This window comes from Gossypium hirsutum, chromosome D08 (assembly GCF_007990345.1).
Source record: "Gossypium hirsutum isolate 1008001.06 chromosome D08, Gossypium_hirsutum_v2.1, whole genome shotgun sequence".
In the NCBI taxonomy this organism is placed as follows: Eukaryota; Viridiplantae; Streptophyta; class Magnoliopsida; order Malvales; family Malvaceae; genus Gossypium; species Gossypium hirsutum.
The window spans coordinates 53,257,186-53,275,513 of NC_053444.1; the positions used below are offsets into that span (position 1 = coordinate 53,257,186).

The 18,328-nt window shown below is 34.9% G+C and overlaps 1 protein-coding gene across 1 annotated transcript; it reads left to right on the top strand.

The window, feature by feature from the left end:
- The first annotated feature begins 4,507 nt into the window (after positions 1-4,507).
- Positions 4,508-11,961, top strand: LOC107900772 (putative disease resistance RPP13-like protein 1). The gene is made up of 4 exons (XM_016826478.2): positions 4,508-9,234; positions 9,679-9,944; positions 10,414-10,684; positions 11,357-11,961. The coding sequence occupies exon 1, from the start codon at positions 4,903-4,905 to the stop codon at positions 9,061-9,063; it is 4,161 nt and encodes a 1,386-aa protein (XP_016681967.2). The 5' UTR covers positions 4,508-4,902; the 3' UTR covers positions 9,064-9,234; positions 9,679-9,944; positions 10,414-10,684; positions 11,357-11,961.
- The last annotated feature ends 6,367 nt before the right edge of the window (positions 11,962-18,328 follow it).

An 18,328-nucleotide genomic window follows, 5' to 3' on the forward strand; every position in this document is an offset into this window, starting at 1 on the left:
TTATCTTGGTTCCTTGTTTGTTTTGAACTTGGGTTAAGTTTTATGTGGTTGAATGTCTAGGTGTTTTGTGTTGTAAATGGCTATGTAAATAGATGATATTGAACTTATATATGCCTTTTCTTTAAGTGGGTATTTCAAAGCGGAATGGCATGTTATGGATAAAGTTACTTGGTTTATATGGTATAAGCTTAAGGAATGAATTTGAAATGATGAATGAAATTAAGTTTGACGTGTGAATTGTGGTGTCTTTGATGGCATATTGGTTAAACCTAAGATGGATGATTTATTTAACATGTTTTTGTTGTTTTGAATATGTTTTTAACCATGTGAAATAGGCAAGGTATGGTGTGTTTTGGTGTACAAGAATATAGGTTTGATTTGGCTTGTTTTTAAGGGCAAGTTATGCTGCACATGGCCTGGGACATGGGCTGTCGCACGGCCATGTACCACACATGGTCACGTTGACCGTGTGTTTCAAGTCAGTATGTAACACGGTCTGGCACACAGCCTACGACACAGCCGTGTAGCCATATTTTGAATATGCACACGGTTTAATACACAATCTACGGCACAACTCTATAACCCTGTTTCGAGTACCCACACAGACAGACACACGAGTTGGAACACGGTCGTGTGTCCACACTTCGAATGTCTACACAGTCTGGGCTACGTCACATAGCCTAGCCACATGGCCGTGTAACCCCTGTTTTCTGATTTTCCAACTTTTTTTATTTGTTTCAAAATGACTCCTGGATGTTTTCAAAATTTTTAGGCCCAATAAGCTCAATTTAAGGCCCGTGAATTCGTTTTTACTACAATTAAATTGTGTCATTGAATGTTATTAATTAAATTGCATGATTATTTTTATTGTAAGTTAAATGTTCTGATTTATACCGTAATCTTTGAAACCCTAATCTAACGACGATGATATGTTAGGGGTGTTACAGTTTTAGTCAAGGTAAGTTCGTATAACAACTATATATATCTAGTTGATTTGTGTAGTTGTTAGCAAATGATCATGTTAGGTATAACGTATATGTTTATTGTGTTATATACTAAATTGGATGAAATTGTCTCAGTGAGCAAATAAACGAAATTGATGAAAAATATGAGTTGTATGAATACAAGTATGAAATTTTATAATGGAAATGAATTTCAAAGATAAAGTTATGAAATGTGTCTTGTTTGAACCTTGTGAATACTTAGGATACAAATGACATGTCATTAGAGGTTATATGGTTTCATATGCTGGTATTGGATGTCCTATCGATAGATGAGGTCCTGCATTTGTTACGGATTCTCCACAGCTCGTATGAGTAGCATCGTGTAACTCAACATCTAGACCCACAGCTCATGTGAGCAGGCCCACTTCACAGTTGTGTGAGCATTACAAATATGGTTATGATTACAGATACAAGCACACTTCGTGTGAGCATGGTTTCCATGTATCTGACGTTTCATTTGGTTCAACGTGTAATAAAGATGTAAAAGAGTGAGTAATTATATGAAATGTTATGTGATCATGAAAGTTGTAATGGAAGATGTTGGTATAATGCTTTGATTTGAATGAGTTATGCAAATTTGTAATGTGATGAATGAAAAATGTATTTGATATGTTACTATTATGTGTTTTATGACATGATAAGATTATATGCTACCTTGTTCAGATCCCTAACTTGTGGGGTTTATGATGTGTATAGGATTAAATAGATTTATGAGCATGATAAGGAAACTATGCATCAAATATTTACAATTGAGCCTATTAGGTAAGTTTACGTTTATGATTATACAAGCTTACTAAGTACTAGTTGCAAATGTTATTTGTATTCTTTGTATTATAGATCATTGGAAAGATTGACTGGTTGGAATATTTTCGGAGCACATACACACTATCCATCCATCATTTTGGTAGTTTTGGTTATTTTGTTAATGGTTATAAATGACATGCAATAAGAGTTTTTATACTATTTTACCGATGTAATGTGGTTTGAGCTTACTTGTATACATGGATTGAGTTTGACTTGTAATTGTCCTAAGATATGTGTGTTTTGTTCATTTTATTTATGCCTCTTGAAAGTAGATGGCTTATAGCTTAATGGAATGTGAATGAAATGGTTATTAGGTACGTTTGCTACATGTTTGAGGTGTGAACTTGTAGCATTGTAGTTGAATTGATTTGGTGTTTGAATTGTGGTGCCAAGTGATGGCATATTGATTTGGCACATAAGTTGAATGATTTTGACATATTTTAGGCTTGTTTAAATGTTTTTTTAAAGTGTAGAAATGGTTGATTTTGATTTGGCTTGGTACCTTAAGTTTTGGATGAAAGTTTACCTTGTTTTGGAAGCTTTTAAAGGTGCACACAGCTTAGGACACGGGTTGTCACACGGCCATGTGCCTTATAAATTTTAGGTGCAGGATTTTTCACACGGTCACAGTTAGTTACACAGTCTGAGCACACGGGTGTATGGAGTAGCCACACGAGTATATGGGATAGCCACACGGGCATGTGGGATAGCCACACGGCCATGTCCTTGAGCCATATGGTCTGGGCTCTATCACATGGCTTGGCCACACAGTCGTGTGACCCCTGTTTCCAAAGTTTTCAAATTTTTCTAAAATTTTTTGTTTTGTTTCATATTAGTCTCTAGTTGTTCCCAAACTATTTTTAAGGCATCATAGGCTTGGTTTAAGGTCTGTAAATGTATTTATGCTTTGAATAAATGTTGGAATGGAATCTTAATATTTTAAATTGGTTAATTGATTTCTATGTGATGTTAAGTGATTTGATTTTTATGGTAATACTCTGTTACCCTAATCCAGCGATGGAGACAAGTTAAGGGTGTAACAAAAACTGCAAGCAGTTTAGCCATGAAGAAAATGTGTGCAATAATAGGGGGCACGCTCAACAACAAAACACTTAGGAACAGACTACTGAAGCAAGCCAAGAATAATTTATGTTTGCAACTTCATGCGAAGCCCAGTTTGCAAAATCCTATGAACCTCTCTATAGAGCCCAGCTCGTCGAACCTTGCAAACCCTCTTACGAAGCCAAGTTCGTGGCACCATGCAAGCTCTCTAACAGAGAAAGAAAGAACTAGCTTGTTGACAGTGGTTGCACAAACCACATGACTTCAAATGAAAGCATTTTCAAGTAGATTGACAGAATTTGCATTTCAAAAGTTAAAGTTGGAAATGGCCAGTACATCAAAGCAGTACGAAAAGAATATGTGCTAATCAGCACTCTTACTTAAAGTAATTACAAATGTGCTTTTAGTTCCTAAAATAGATCATAATATCCTTAGCATTGGTCAATTGATTGAGAAGAAATACACTGTTGTTTTCAAAGATAAATATTGCACTATATTTGATTCATTAGGACATGAAGTTGTGACAATCTCAATAGTAATAGAAACTTTGTACTGGATTGGAATTTTGCGGCCTTGAAAGCCTATATCAGTTCAGTGGATGAATCATATAGTTGGCACAAAAGACAGAGCCATGTAAACTATAAGTTCCTTAGTCCAGTGTGCAAATAAAAAACAATTGAGAAGATAAATAAATTTGAAGATAAATATGAAGATGAAGGCTTTGATGATCTTCTTGTTAAATGTACTAGGTCTATTGTTGAAACTTATCACATATGTGACTTAGCAGTATTGGAGCCTACAATTTTTAAACAACATTGGTGTTTGCTGCAAAATGATCAAGAAAGAGTGTTGCAAGTTGGCCAATCATGCAATAGCAAGCAGCAAGATAAAGTGTGAGCTTACGAGCTCACTAAAATGCAAGTTGCGAACTCAACAAAAGTGCGAGATATGAAAAATGCAAGCTACAAGCTGAATGAAATGTGTGCTACAAAAGTGCGAGATGATAAAAATACGAGCTCATTGAAGTACAAGCTTGTGAGTAGGCTAAGATGCAAACTTGTTGATACTTTAACAAAACCTCTTGGGAAGATAAAGTTCATGAAGCTACATTATGATATTGGGGTTTGCAGCATGGAGGCCAAGGAGGAGTGTTGCGAAGTGGCCATCCATGCAATGGCAAACACTGATCGCAAAGTTGCGAGCTCACTCAAGACTGCGAGCTCTCCAATAATGCGAGCTCATCAAAGCTACAAAGTCTCCAAAAGTGTGAGCTTTGTTAGGCGAGCTTATACATGCGAGCCTTTACTCTGCAAGTTGCCAACTTGCATTAAAACAGTGGTAATTTTTTTATAAGACGTTTTGATTACTGATTAGACTGAATTTAACCAATAAAAAAGCAAGTTGTATAAATCAAATTGCAAGATTAAGCCAAGTTGTAATTATATTATAATTATTATTATTTACTTATTTAAGCATAATAGTTTATGTAAATTAAAAAGCAGTTTTGGTAATGAAACAATTGTTCACTATTTAATTTCTCCATTTTTATCTTGTTTTTGGTTTAATTTCAGTCATTTATTCATCAAATATCCAACAATTATTATATATTAATGCTTTTTTTAACGTTAATAATCTTCTAGTAAGTAGTTGAGGTATTCGTTATGCAGTCTAAAAGATGTTTTTAAAGCTCCTGAATTGGTGGTTCTCCCTACCTAACCCAAACTAGTATAAAATTATTGTCTGCAGCTGTTTGTCATCTTTATTCTTTATTTTTCAGTGCAATTTGAAGCATGGTCTCCATCTTGGTTTACTCAATCCTTGGTTAATTCATACAGACTACAGTACTTGTATATATATAAAAAAAGTGGCTTTTTGTACACCCACTAAAACTTGAGCAAAGCAAGCACGCCTCCTTCTTCGCCCTTTATACTTTAACTCCTGCTCAGTCGTCGCTAATTTTGTGGGCCATCTCTATTTTTTACTACCATCATCGCCTTTTTGTTTTCCGATCGAAAGATTCTGCTTCCGTTCCATGGACTGTGGAACCGCTGTGGTGGTTGAGAACATTATCTCTTCTCTCCTTGAGACTTTGTCCGAGGAAGTGGTCTCCCCTATGCTGCTGGAATTTGCTCGCAAAGAAAAGCTCCATAACCATTTCAATAATTGGCAAACCATTCTCCTCAAGATCCAGGCCGTGCTCGAAGATGCAGAGGATAGGCAGTTCACTGACCGTGTCGTTAAGATATGGCTTAACGAACTCAAAGACTTGGCCTACGATATCGAGGATGTGCTTGATGATTTTTCCACGGTGGCTCTGCGTCAAAAGTCAAAAGAAGAAAGTCAAACAATCATCGGCAAGATACGAAAATACATGTATTCCTTTTTCGATCAATTTACTTTTAAATACTCATTGGCAGCTCAAATAAAGGAGATAACCGCAAGAATGCAAAAAGTTGTTAAACAGAAAGATGAACTTGGTTTGATAGAAAGAATTGGGGGTAGCCGTAATAGGGGGAAGCGAAGGATTGCCAGTACTTCTTTAGTGAATAAATCTCTTGTGTTTGGCAGGGAGAGTGAGAGAGACTTCATTATTAATAAACTTCTTTTCGGGGAGGAAGAATCATGTGAGGGTGGGGTTCGTGTGATTCCCATAGTTGGAATGGGGGGCTTGGGGAAAACTACTCTTGCTCAGCTCGTTTATAATGATGATAGAGTTAAGACTTTCTTTAAATTGAGAGCTTGGGTTTGTGTTTCTGAGGAATTTGATATTGTTAGGGTGATGCAAACGTTGTTAGAATCATTGACTTCAATGGCTTCAGATAAGAATGACTTGAACGAGCTGCAAGTTGAAGTGAAGAAGAAGCTGTCTAAGAATAGATTTCTGATAGTTCTAGATGATGTTTGGAATGAGAACTATAACGACTGGATGGCTCTTCGCAGTCCTTTTGAAGCAGGTTCTCCAGAAAGTAAAATCATCGTTACAACCCGTAATCAACCAGTTGCATCAACGATGGGAACTGTTTCTGCTTACCAGTTGAAAGAAATGTCGTATGATCATTGTTTGTCTTTGTTCGCACAACATGCTCTAGGGAGTACAAATTTTGATAATCATCCAAATTTAAAAGTAGTTGGTGAGGCAATTGTGAAAAGGTGTAAGGGCTTGCCTTTGGCTGTGAAAACCCTTGCAGGCCTATTGCGCTGCAAGACGGGTTATCATGAATGGGAAAATATACTGAATAGCAAGATATGGGATTTACCAGAAAAAAATTGTGATATTCTACCAGCCCTGAAGTTGAGCTACTATTATCTTCCTTCTCATTTGAAACAATGTTTTGCTTACTGTTCATTGTTCCCCAAGGACTATGAATTTCAAAAGGATGAAGTAGTTGATTTATGGATAGCTGAAGGTTTTATCCATCAACCAAAGGGAATGAAGAAAGTGGTAGACTTGGGTTCTGAGTATTTTCATGATTTATTATCAAGGTCCTTTTTTCAACAATCAAGTGTTAGTAAATCTTGTTACATGATGCATGACCTCATCAACGATTTAGCTCAATATGTTGCTGGGGAAGTTTGCTTTAGGTTGGAGGACAAGGTTAATAGCAATGAGCAGTACAATGTTTCTGAGAGGGTTCGTCACTCCTCATTTATTCGTCAGAAGTATGATGTCTTCAGAAAATTTGAACCCTTCTACAAAACAAAATGCTTAAGAACATTCCTAGCTTTACCTGTATTTGTGCCAGATCTGGAAGTAGAATGCTATTTAACTAATAAAGTGTTCCAAGACCTGCTGGCAAAACTTGGTTGCTTAAGGGTGCTATCTTTGACTGGTTATTGCATCAGTGAGCTGCCAGATTGTATTGGCGATCTCAGTCACTTACGGTACCTGAATTTGTCTCGCACTAAAATTAGATACTTACCTGAGTCACTGTGTGCTCTCTGCCATTTACAGACATTAGACTTGAGTCATTGTAAGAAACTTACTAAATTGCCTCAAGGAATGGGGAATGTAATTAGCCTCCATTATCTAAATATTGTACATACTGATAATATGACCGAGATGCCACTTCATATCGGTAAGTTGATCAATCTCAAGAAGCTGTCAAAGTTTATTGTGGCAAAAGGCAATGGGCGTAGGATAACAGAGCTGAAAGGCCTGTCTCATCTTCAAGGGCAGCTTTCATTATTTGACCTGCAAAATGTGGCTGAGATTCGAGATGTGAGGGTTGCCAATTTAAAGGAGAAACGTGGACTTGATGATTTAGTAATGAAATGGAGTAGTGCTCCGAATGATATTGGGAGTGAAGTAGATGAATTTGAAGTTCTTGACATGCTAGAACCCCATCAAAATCTAAAGAAACTAAGCATATTCTTTTATGAAGGATCAAAGTTCCCATCTTGGATTGGGAATCCTTCTTTTGTTAATATGGTGTACCTAAATCTCTGTGATTGTTCAAAAATCACATCATTACCTTCACTTGGGAGATTACCTCTCCTCAAGGACTTACACATTGAGAGAATGTGTGGAGTAAGTCTGGTGGATTCTGAATTTTACGGGGCTACTCCTTATTCTGATAAGCTTTTTCCATCCCTAGAGACTCTAACATTTGGAGAAATGTCGAAGTGGGAGAAATGGTTTCAACCTTTGGAGTTTGAAGCTGCAGAAAAAATATTTCCTTATCTTCATGAACTTGTGTTGCAGAGTTGTCCGAAGTTGGTAGGCGATTTGCCCAACCTGCCTACTTCCCTCATAAAGCTTTCCATTTTTGAGTGCCCATTGCTCACAGCACCAAATCTGAGTCTTCCATCTCTTCGTGAGTTGAATTTAGAACAATGTGATGAGTGGTTTCTTACAAGATTCAAGGACCTCACTGCTCTCACTAGGTTGAAAATTGAGAACATTTCCAATCTTTCTTGCTTACCCCAAGACTTTACCTGCTTGGTATCACTTGAAGTTCTTGAAGTTGAAGATTGTGGTGAACTGAGATCCCTGTGGCAAGAAAGTGCCGGATTTAAAAACCTTTCTTGTTTGAAGCGCTTAGCAGTCATCAAGTGTCCTCAACTGTTGCAGTTGATAGATGAAGATGAAGATGAAGAGCTGCCCTCCAGCCTAGAGTATATTGAAATAGAAGATTGCAGTAACCTGGTGAAGCTTCCAAATGGGATGCAAAAGCTTAGAACATTGAAAGACTTAAGTATTAAATGGTGCCCCAAACTTTTGTCTTTTCCAAGTGAAAGTTTTCCTTCTCTTCTAAAGAATCTGGTAATCTTGGAATGTGCCTTATTACAGTCTCTACCTAAAGGACTGGGCCACAATGGTAGCAGCAGCATCACCAGATGTCATCTTGAACACTTGGAGATTCTGGGATGTCAGTCTCTCCGATTTTTTCCAGCTGGTGAGTTACTAGCTGCTCTTAAGCACCTTGAGATTTGGGATTGCAATTGGTTGGATTATATTCCAGAGAGGTTGCTGCCGAACAGTAGATCACTTGAATTCATTCGTATTGGAAACTGCAAAAATTTGAGAGCCTTACCTCATTGCCTTTCCACCTTTGAACATCTCACAGAGTTGCATGTAAATCAATGCTCTTCCTTGGAGTATTTCCCAGAAAGCGGGTTGCCCATCCATAACCTCAGAACACTGTTAATCTTCGACTGTGAGAATCTCAAGTCCCTACCCAATCGGATGCATGACCTCACAACTCTACAACATCTGACAGTGTTTGGTTGTCCATGTATAGAGACTTTTCCAGAGGGTGGTTTGCCCCCAAACCTGCTATCACTTACTATATTGGATTGCAAGCAACTCAAGTCACGCTTTGCAATGTGGCACCTGCACAAGCTTACTTCTCTTAAAGACTTAATTGTCGGTGATTTTGATAGGGATATGGTTTCCTTTCCAGAAGACTTCACGATTCCTCCAAATCTTGTCCACCTGCAAATCCGGAGTCTACCTAAGCTGAAATCTATATCTGAGGGGCTCCTGGACCTTATTTCTCTTGAAGCATTAGATATTTGGAATTGCCCTAACCTCCAGTGCTTGCCAGAAAAGGGCCTGCCTATCACTCTCGGTGTACTTCAAATCAGAAATTGTCCTCTACTTGAAGAAGAATGCCGAAATGAGAAAGGTGCATATTGGCCAATTATTTCTAACCTTCCTCGTGTGAGGATAAATTATGATGACATCCTCTGAACAAGAACAAGCAGATTGCATTTCTAGATGGATAGCAAAGAAAGCTGCATATTGGCCTATTATTTCTCACCTTCACTTGTGAGGATAAGTTCATCTTCTGAACAAGCACAAGCGGATTGCATTCCTAGATGGACAGCGAAAACCAATTGCTAATTCCTCCTGTTCAACCAGGTAAATCCTTGTTTGAACTACTCCTTTGGCCCTCAACTTGCAAACATTTACTGACGCATATTTTTTTTCTGTGCATTTTGGGTAAAAGAAGACTTAGAAACAATTTATATTACCTCCCTATCTATTTCTGCACCTAACTCACAAGGGGCATGTTGCATGACACTGTTGCCCTCTAGAAGAAACAGTTTCATTAATGAACATACTCATGAAAACACTCTCATAGATTTCTTTAGTTTTATATTTCCAAATTCATTATATGCATCTGATAACTGGGTTAGCCTGTCCCTATCATAGGTCACATTAAGCCTCTAGCACTGTCACACTGTAACCTTCTTGTTAGGACATTGTCTCTCTCGGTTTGTTGTCAAGTGAATGATAATAGTAACATTTCCCCTTACTAGTTCTCGCAAATATCACATGCATGATGAATCTGTTTGGTTATAGATTGCAGGTTTGATCATCTTTGATCCTAAAGAAATGGCTGCTGTTTTACTCAGGAGATCATATGCTAAGTGGTGCCTCCTAATGTAGTGATTTTCAGAAGAAAACCATCAATGTTAGAACGTAATTTAGATTCTTAGCCGAGTATTGCCTCCTAGTTCTACATTACCAGAATTCTAGATTCCAGCTATCTTCTGTTTATATGAAATGGAGAAAGTTTTGGAGTTCAGACGCAATAAAAGGCGAACTCCTCTGTCATTGCCATACAGGTATGGCCATTAGCATCATACTTCTTTTTCAATATTAGTAAGCCTGCTTGCTCCTTTTTTTAGGTTAACAGAAAAAGGGAATTTCAGATGTCAACACTTAACACTTGAAGCGAAATTTTATTTAAAAAAAGAAGAAAAAATTCTCTTAAATATGACCAAACGATTATAATGTGCCATTCTGACTTCTGATGCAGAGCTCCAACGTTCCTTGACTCATCATTATTATATGTTAATGCTTTTTCTAACTGTTTATATTCTTTTTGTAAATGGCTGAAGTATTCGTTATGTAGTCTAAAAGATGTTTCTAAAGCTTCTGATTTGGTGGTTCTCCCCACCTAACCCAAACTAGTATAAAATTATTGTCTGCAGCTGTTTTGTCATCTTTATTATTCAGTGCAATTTGAAGCAAGTTAATTTATAAAACTTCCTAAGTAACGATTTGAAGCTTGATTTCCATCTTGGATTGTAGTTCAAACATATTTGATCCATGACAAAGAAACAAGTTGCTGCCATTGGAAGATTCATATGCTGAGGTGAATTGCCTTCCAAAGCAGTGATATTTGGAGGAATCCATAGATCATAAAATAAATTCCCATGAATGTATTTCCTGATATAGCCCACACTACAAGCATGATGAGTCGCAGATAATTTCTATTCACCTATATTGATGATGCTTGGAAGGTTCAGACTGTACTTTCTCTCTCAAGGAAAGCTGAGCAACCCTTCTCGATGTCATTCAGGTACACCAACTGACAGCATAATCTTTAACTGAAGACAAGTTTTAAGACATCCTGGAAAAGGGTAAAGATACTTGCATAGCACAATAAGAATACTTACTAGATAAGAGAACTTTGGTCTTCTATCAACATGACAAATAAACACTCATTTCTTAGGTAGAATTCTAATGCCTTTTTAATTTGTTAGTAAGTTACCATATATTGAAAACATATATTAGTGCTGTTCACAGTTTGATGATAGAAGAAATAAAAGCAAATTATGCTATGAAATCTAGATCATTGAGTGCAGCCAACTAAAACTTGGGGTGTCTCTGACTTTACTTCCCTCTAGGAAAAAAGAAAAAATGAAATCATCTCAGGAAACATAGTTATGGAAGGTGTTTTTAAAGAATAATAGTTGATATGACTGACATTCATGACATCTTCTGTTCAGTGTTGTCCTGAAGTCAAGTCCACTTTAAATATGTTGATAATCAGAGTCTGCTTCTTTGAGTTTGTGAGCTTTGCCTTTATTATGGCTCCTTATGGTATTTTTTTATGCCTCTGGTATTAAATTTCTATAATCAGAGACTCTTATATGAATTTCATACACTTGTCTCTTCTGATTCTCCTCACATAAAAGTAATTTGCACTTCCATGTTGTCTTGTAAACTGCATTTTTGTTTGTTTGTGCAGCCTGTTTACAGTATTGAGGTCACTGATCAGCTGTTGAGGGTGGCTTATGATTTGAACTTGATGCCAACTTGTTTATAATGATGCCAGAGTCGAGACTCCCTTTAATTTGAGAGCCTGGGTTTGTGTCTCTGAGGATTTGATGTTGTTAGGATGATGAAAAGTGAGAACGCGGTTGGAATCCTTGACTTCAAGGACTTCTGATGTAAATGACTTGAACGAGCTGCAAGCTGTGAAGGAGAAACTGTCTAAGAATAGATTTCTGATAGTTCTAGATGATGTTTGGAACGAGAACTATAATCATTGTATGACTCTTCTCAGTCCTTTTGAAGTAGTTTCAGTGGAAAGTAAAATCATTGTTGCAACCAGTAATCAACGAGTTGCGTTAATGTGGCGGGTGACCAATGACTCAAATTCTTCTCTCTGGTAATCTATAAATTATCTGATCCTACCAAGGGTTTCACTGTTATTTCGGCTGTTTGTACACCCCAGGAATGTGGAACATTTTTCACACTATTATACTGATGAGTCACTATATTCTTGTAAACTAAAATCGTTGTACAAGAGAGATTGGTCCCCTAATCTGAAAACCTGATAGAGAACAGAAATCTTACATCCATGTCATCAAAACTACCGAAACAGAAATTATATTTATCTAAGTTCATCGCTTTTGTATCTATATTTAGTACTGTGCATTGTGTTTGCACGTGTACGCATGCATGAAAGCACCTGAGTTTTTTCAACTTGTTTTTGTATTAAAAAGCTATGGATAAAGATAATTTTACTATAATAGAAAAAGAACGAAAAGTATAAAAGATGGCGAAAAGTATAAAAAGATGGAGATAAAAACTAAATCTCGAAAACAAAGAATCCTCAACGTAAACACAAAATTCTCTAAAAGTGTTATGAGTTTTAATCTCTATATGTTTTTTAAGGTTGTAAAAGAGTCATTTATAGGTTAAATTTATAGGTTAAATAATAATGAAATAATTTTGACTAATCAGATTTTGATTGAAACAAATAAACGGAGTTTAACTGGAACATTATTTCTCAAAGTTGAGTGAAATAGGAGTAATACTCAACAAGCACTTTGAGCACCAAAATAAAAATGTAATATTTAAAGAAACCTGAAAAAAATTTATGAAGCACCAGCTAAGCTAAGCTAGAAATGATACTAATTGTGGGTTTTAGATAAATCACACATTTGCAGATATTGGAACTGTTGACAACTTATCTCAACTAATCTCATTAGGGATTATTGATTTAATGTTTTGATTATGTTTTCTTTGTTAAGCCTACTCTTTTAGTATAAATAGCCGTGTAAAATTTTCTCTTGAATATATAAGAGAAAATGATTCATATGATCAACATGGTATCAAGAGCTTAAAAATCCAGATTTAGGGAGCCTATTTTTTCGAAATTTCCAAACCCTAAAAAATCCAATTTGGTACTCTTCATTTTTCAGCCTATTTTTTTCTCACCGCCCCCTTCAACAGAGTCGCAATCTCATCTCCAGCAAAACCTCAAAATCCAGTAACCAAACTCCCTGCACGTGGCTTTCACGCGCCACCACAGCTTTGGAGTACTTGCTCACATTCGTCGAGTTTGATTCTCTAACCACCACCATTGGTTTTGTTGGTGTTTCTCCTGCTTTCTTTGATGTTATTGGCTCTTGTGGTGCATTCTTTTTTAGAGAAAAAAATGGCAGAATTAAAAAAGAATCCAACATCCAATTTTGTAAAGTCAAGTAATGCTTTTACTACTCATATTAATACTGACTCATGGATTATTGATTCTGGTGCGAATAGACACATGACAGATTCCTCAAAAAAAATTTTAAACTACTTCCCAAGTCAAACAAAAGAAAGTGTCAAGATAGCCGATGGGTCTTTTACTCTTGTAATTGATAAGCTATAAAACATATTTTAATCTCATTCTTAATGTGTTTTTGGATTATTAATTATGCAAATTAGTGAATTTGATGCTCCTAATCATTTAAATTCATGTTTCAATACTTAAGAGAGCATTTGAGAGCAAAAACGAGCCAAAATTGGACAAATAGAGCTGTTTTCAAGAGCTATACGGCCTGGGCATTTCCACACTAGCTGGACACACGCTCGTTTGAGCCACACGGGTTGGACACACACCCATGTGCCATGTAATATCCCGAAAATTACTACTGTAATACCCCGAAAATTACTACAGTAAGAAAGTAGGTATCATTGATAGTAAAATAAGGAAATAAAGTGACAAAAGGGAAAATTTTGAGTTATGGTAACATTGGGAATTATATTATGACATATTAATTCAAGAAAGGATTAAATCACAAAAGTGAGAAAAGTTTTGTTGCCCAAGAGTAAATACTCAAAATTTGAGGGATTAAAGTGTAAATACGAAAAAGTTGAAGGACTAGTAGTGTAAATATTTTAAGAGTGGAATAATCTAGAAACTAAGGAAAATGGATGAATTAGGACCAAATTGAAAAGGTGAAGAATTTTGAGGGACTAAATTATAATTTTACCAAATTAAGTGATGACTCAAGGATGGAATTTCAAAAGATTATAAAGGGAAAAATGGTCAAATAGAGAGAGAGAGAGAGAGAGAGAGAGAGAGAGAGAATTCTAGAAGGTAATGATGATGTTTGTGATATTTTTAATTAATTAATTAGATAAATGTTATTTAATTAATATTTTGTTAAGATTTTTAGAATTATTTTATTGTTAAATGATTAATATAAAAGGGAGGAAAGATGATGAAAAAAATCATCATCTTTCCATGCACCCAACGTTAGAAGAGAAGAGAAGAAAGAAAGTTTTGCTTTCTTTACAATTTGATCCTTTCACCAAAAATTCACTATTTTCACCTAGAAATCAAAAGAATTTTCATAGCTTCCACGAGAGAAAAATAATAAGAAGATAATGGGGAGCTAGAATTTCAAGTTAGATTCAAGAAATAGAAGCTGAAGGAGAAAGAAAATCAAGTTAAAGATTGAAATCAATAGCACAAGGTAAGAACATCAAGATTTCAATATATTTTTAAGTTTGTTATTGTTGAAAAAGCATAGAAATGATGTTATTGTAGAGTTTTCTTAAATAAAGTCTTATGTTCTTGATATATTAGTGAAGGTAAATAAGTGAAAATGATGGGAAATATTATAGAGAAAAGGAATTAGGGAGTTATAAACTTAGTAATCAACATCTTGCACTAAAACAGTTTTAGACAGCAGCAGTAGGTTAACTTTGAAAAATCATCATAAATTGTGAAAATCGAATTAGAGGATGAACAAATGGAATTAAATCTTATTAAGTCTAGTTTCTCATAGAAGAAACAGGGTAAGTAACGGAATTTTAAATCATGAGATATTTTGTTAGACAATGCCAGAATGAATTTGGGTTCCCCTGTTCTGACTTTGGAAAATCATAAAAAATTGAATAAAAATAATTAGAGGCTTAAATTTATATGTTTAAAATACTGAATGAGTCTATTTTCAAGAAACAAATGGTAACATCATCCAAATCCTGTACGAGGAGATAATTAATTTTTAGTGAAGAAGGGTCGGAACTATCAGACAACAGAATAGGGATGACTTTAAAGAATAAACTGTACTTATTGGATAAACCAAAAATTCTGAAAATTGTATGGTAAGAAGATATGTGAGTCTAGTTTCATAGGAATTTACCGGATCTTAATTTGGAGTTCCGTAGCTCAAGATATAAATAATTTAGTGACTATGACTCAAGTGGACAGCTTTGAATGAACAAATAAATAAATAGTGAAATTATAGATAATGTTACGTATAAGCATGTTATATACATTAAGGATGTGGAATGGAGAGGAGGAGGAGGAAAATAAATGATTATTCAACTAGCATGAGTTCACATTAAAAATGGTCAATTTGCATGTTTTAGGTTCAAGTACTCAATTGAATAAAAGTAATATTTTAAGGGTAAATTGGTAAATATGTCAAAAAGTGACCAAATTGCATGAAATTAATTTTTTATTGTTTAAATTAATAAATTGAATGAAATATTAATTTATATCAAGATTGGGTAAAAATTCGAGGAAAATAGAAAATTACCAACATGTCCCTGAATTTTAGTATTTCTGCAATTTAGCCTGGTAAGTTCGTGTAACTTGAATTATATTTTTAGATTATTGAAATATATATATTGGATTGAGAAATTGATTTGAATTGTGAACACGAGAAATTGTGAATTGTATGAAATGGAAATGAAGCTTTGAATTACATGAGTAAATATTGGGTCTCGTAGGCCATATTTGTTATGAATATAATATATTTCGAGGATATGTTGTAAAGAATTATAAAAGCACATTAATAATTTGAAAGTTTTATTTTGGATGAAATTTTGTAAGCCGGTTTAATACGTATGCAAATGTATGTCTTCTAGTAATGCCTCGTACCCTATTCCGACGTCGAATATGGGTAAGGGGTGTTACAATATGACATCGCCAGGTTCGGTCATAACTTTTATACCAGGTTTGGGGTGTTACATGCCAACCCATGTCAATTTCGCACATTGCTTCCCAAACGCACGAAAAAAACACAATTTTTAGGCTTTCTGAGCATTCTAAAGTCTATAAATACCGATTAGAAGAAGACATAAGGGAGCCATCAGAGAAGATCAAAGAAAACACTTGAAGAACACCATCGGAATCAACTCGAAAGTGGATCTCTATCAAGATTGAAGATCTTTTAATTTCTTTTGAAGTTTTATTGAGTTTTTTATGTCTTGTGGTCTTTCTGATTTTGAGATGTTTTTATTTAGGATTATGAACTAATTCTCTAGATACACAGGGAGATGAAACCTATGATGAATCATTTTATTTAATGCCTATTTTTACGCGATAAATACTTGATTCTTGTTCTCAATTATGTATGTTTATTTCTTATTTTAATATTTCTGAGATATTAATTCATGTTTAATATGCTTAATTCAATGGAGGAAAAGTCCCTATTTAATAGTAGATCTAGCATAATTGAGTGGAGCTGCACACAATTCTAGAAATATGACGACATAAATCTACCAGATTAGAGTCAAATCTAATAGGGGAATCCATAAATCGAGTTAATGCGACAATAGGGGTTTTAATTAGAAAGAAATTTTAATTAATCAACCTAGAGTCAGTTGTTTTTACTCTCGAAAGAGATATTAACATAATATAGGGGTTTCTACGGATCAAGTCACAAGTGAATAAATTGTTTAATTCAAATTCATAATAATAGGTGAAGTCTAGGTGGATTCTTTCCTGGCATTGTCTATCTTATTGGTTAATATTCGATTATTTCCTTGATTCATTCTCTATTGTGTTCTTAGTTAAATTAGTTTAGTAAATTTAGATTAAAACACATCACTCCAAATTGTCGGCTAAATAATAGGAGAACAGTAATTACTAATACTTTTAGTCCTCGTGGATACGATATTCTCTACTCACTATAGCTATACTATTGTTCAATAGGTGCACTTTTCTTTGTCGTATTTATAGTTAGTTTAGTGACCATCAGTAACTAGATCGGGTTCTGTCAATTATACAGCCAATATTAAACTATCCTCTGTACTACATGTTCCTCATTTTTCTGTTAACCTTTTATCTATTAGTGTCATCACAAATACCTTAAACTACAAAATTGAGTTTTTTCCAGGTCATTGTGTATTCCAAGACCTTCAGACAATGAAGAAAATTGGCAGTGGTAGATTGCATGATGGGTTATATATGTTGGAGAGAAGTAGTGAATATGTTCAAGTCTTTTTTGGAAGTAATAAGGTTATCAACCAAAAAATAATGAAGTGGCATAAGCGATTAGGACGCCCATTATTTTTTGTTATGGAAAAGTTATATTATAAATTCTTTTCAAAGACTCGATTTGATTCATTATTTTGTGAAGCTTGTGAGTTTGCTAAACACACTAAAAATTCTTATCCTTTAAGAAATAATAGAAGTAATACTCCATTTATGACTATTCATTCTTATGTTTGGGACCAATACGACATACGCCATTATCTGGTAATTGGTGTTTTGTTACTTTTATTGATTTTTGCACTAGGTTGACTTGGGTGTATTTGCTAAAATCAAAAAATGATGTGTTTACGTGCTTCCAATCTTTTTATAAAATGGTTTGTACTCAATTTGATGCTAAGATACAGTTTTTTAGAACTGACAACGATGCAGAGTACAATTTTGATACATATTTGGAGTCTTATGGGATAATTCATCAAACAACTTTTTCCAGTACTAGTTCACTGATAACACTCTAGAATAACGTATATTTATGTATTAATTATGTATTTATTCTGAGTATGATTCTGCTAATTTGAGCTATTTATGATCTTTTATCTAATATGGATTTAATTTGAGGCAAAAGCAAAATTAAGGGCCAAAAGCGTGGATTTAGAGATAAAATGGGCCAATGTGCGACACAAGGAAAAGTTGGTGTCAAAAGTGAAAGCATGGAGGACACAAGGGTTGAAATGCAAAAAGAAGAGATTTTATTCTATTAAACTCTATTTTAATTATATTAGGATAATTAATATTGAGATAATTATTATTTTTAGGATTTTATTTTATCTTTATTTATCTTCAATTAAATGTATTTATCTTTTAGGAATTTAAGTAGGATTAGAATATCTCCCCTAGCACTATAAATAGGGTTGAAGTGACTCAAAAGGGGATCTCATCTTTTTCTGTAAACACTCTCTCCCCAAAAGTCTAGGCTTTTGTTCTTTTCATATTTCTTTTCAATAAAATCTTTATTTTTATTTTATTTATTTTCTTTTCTACCACAACCATGAGCCACTAAACCCATCTAGCCGAAGGTTGTCAAAAATCTCTAAAAGGGTTCATTAGGCTTAGAATCCGTAGTTAGCCTCCTCGCTGAGTATTCATCGTTTCTCCACACTACGGGGCTGACGCTTCCGTTCATGTCCTTTATGAAGTAAGTTTTTCAACGTATGCAAA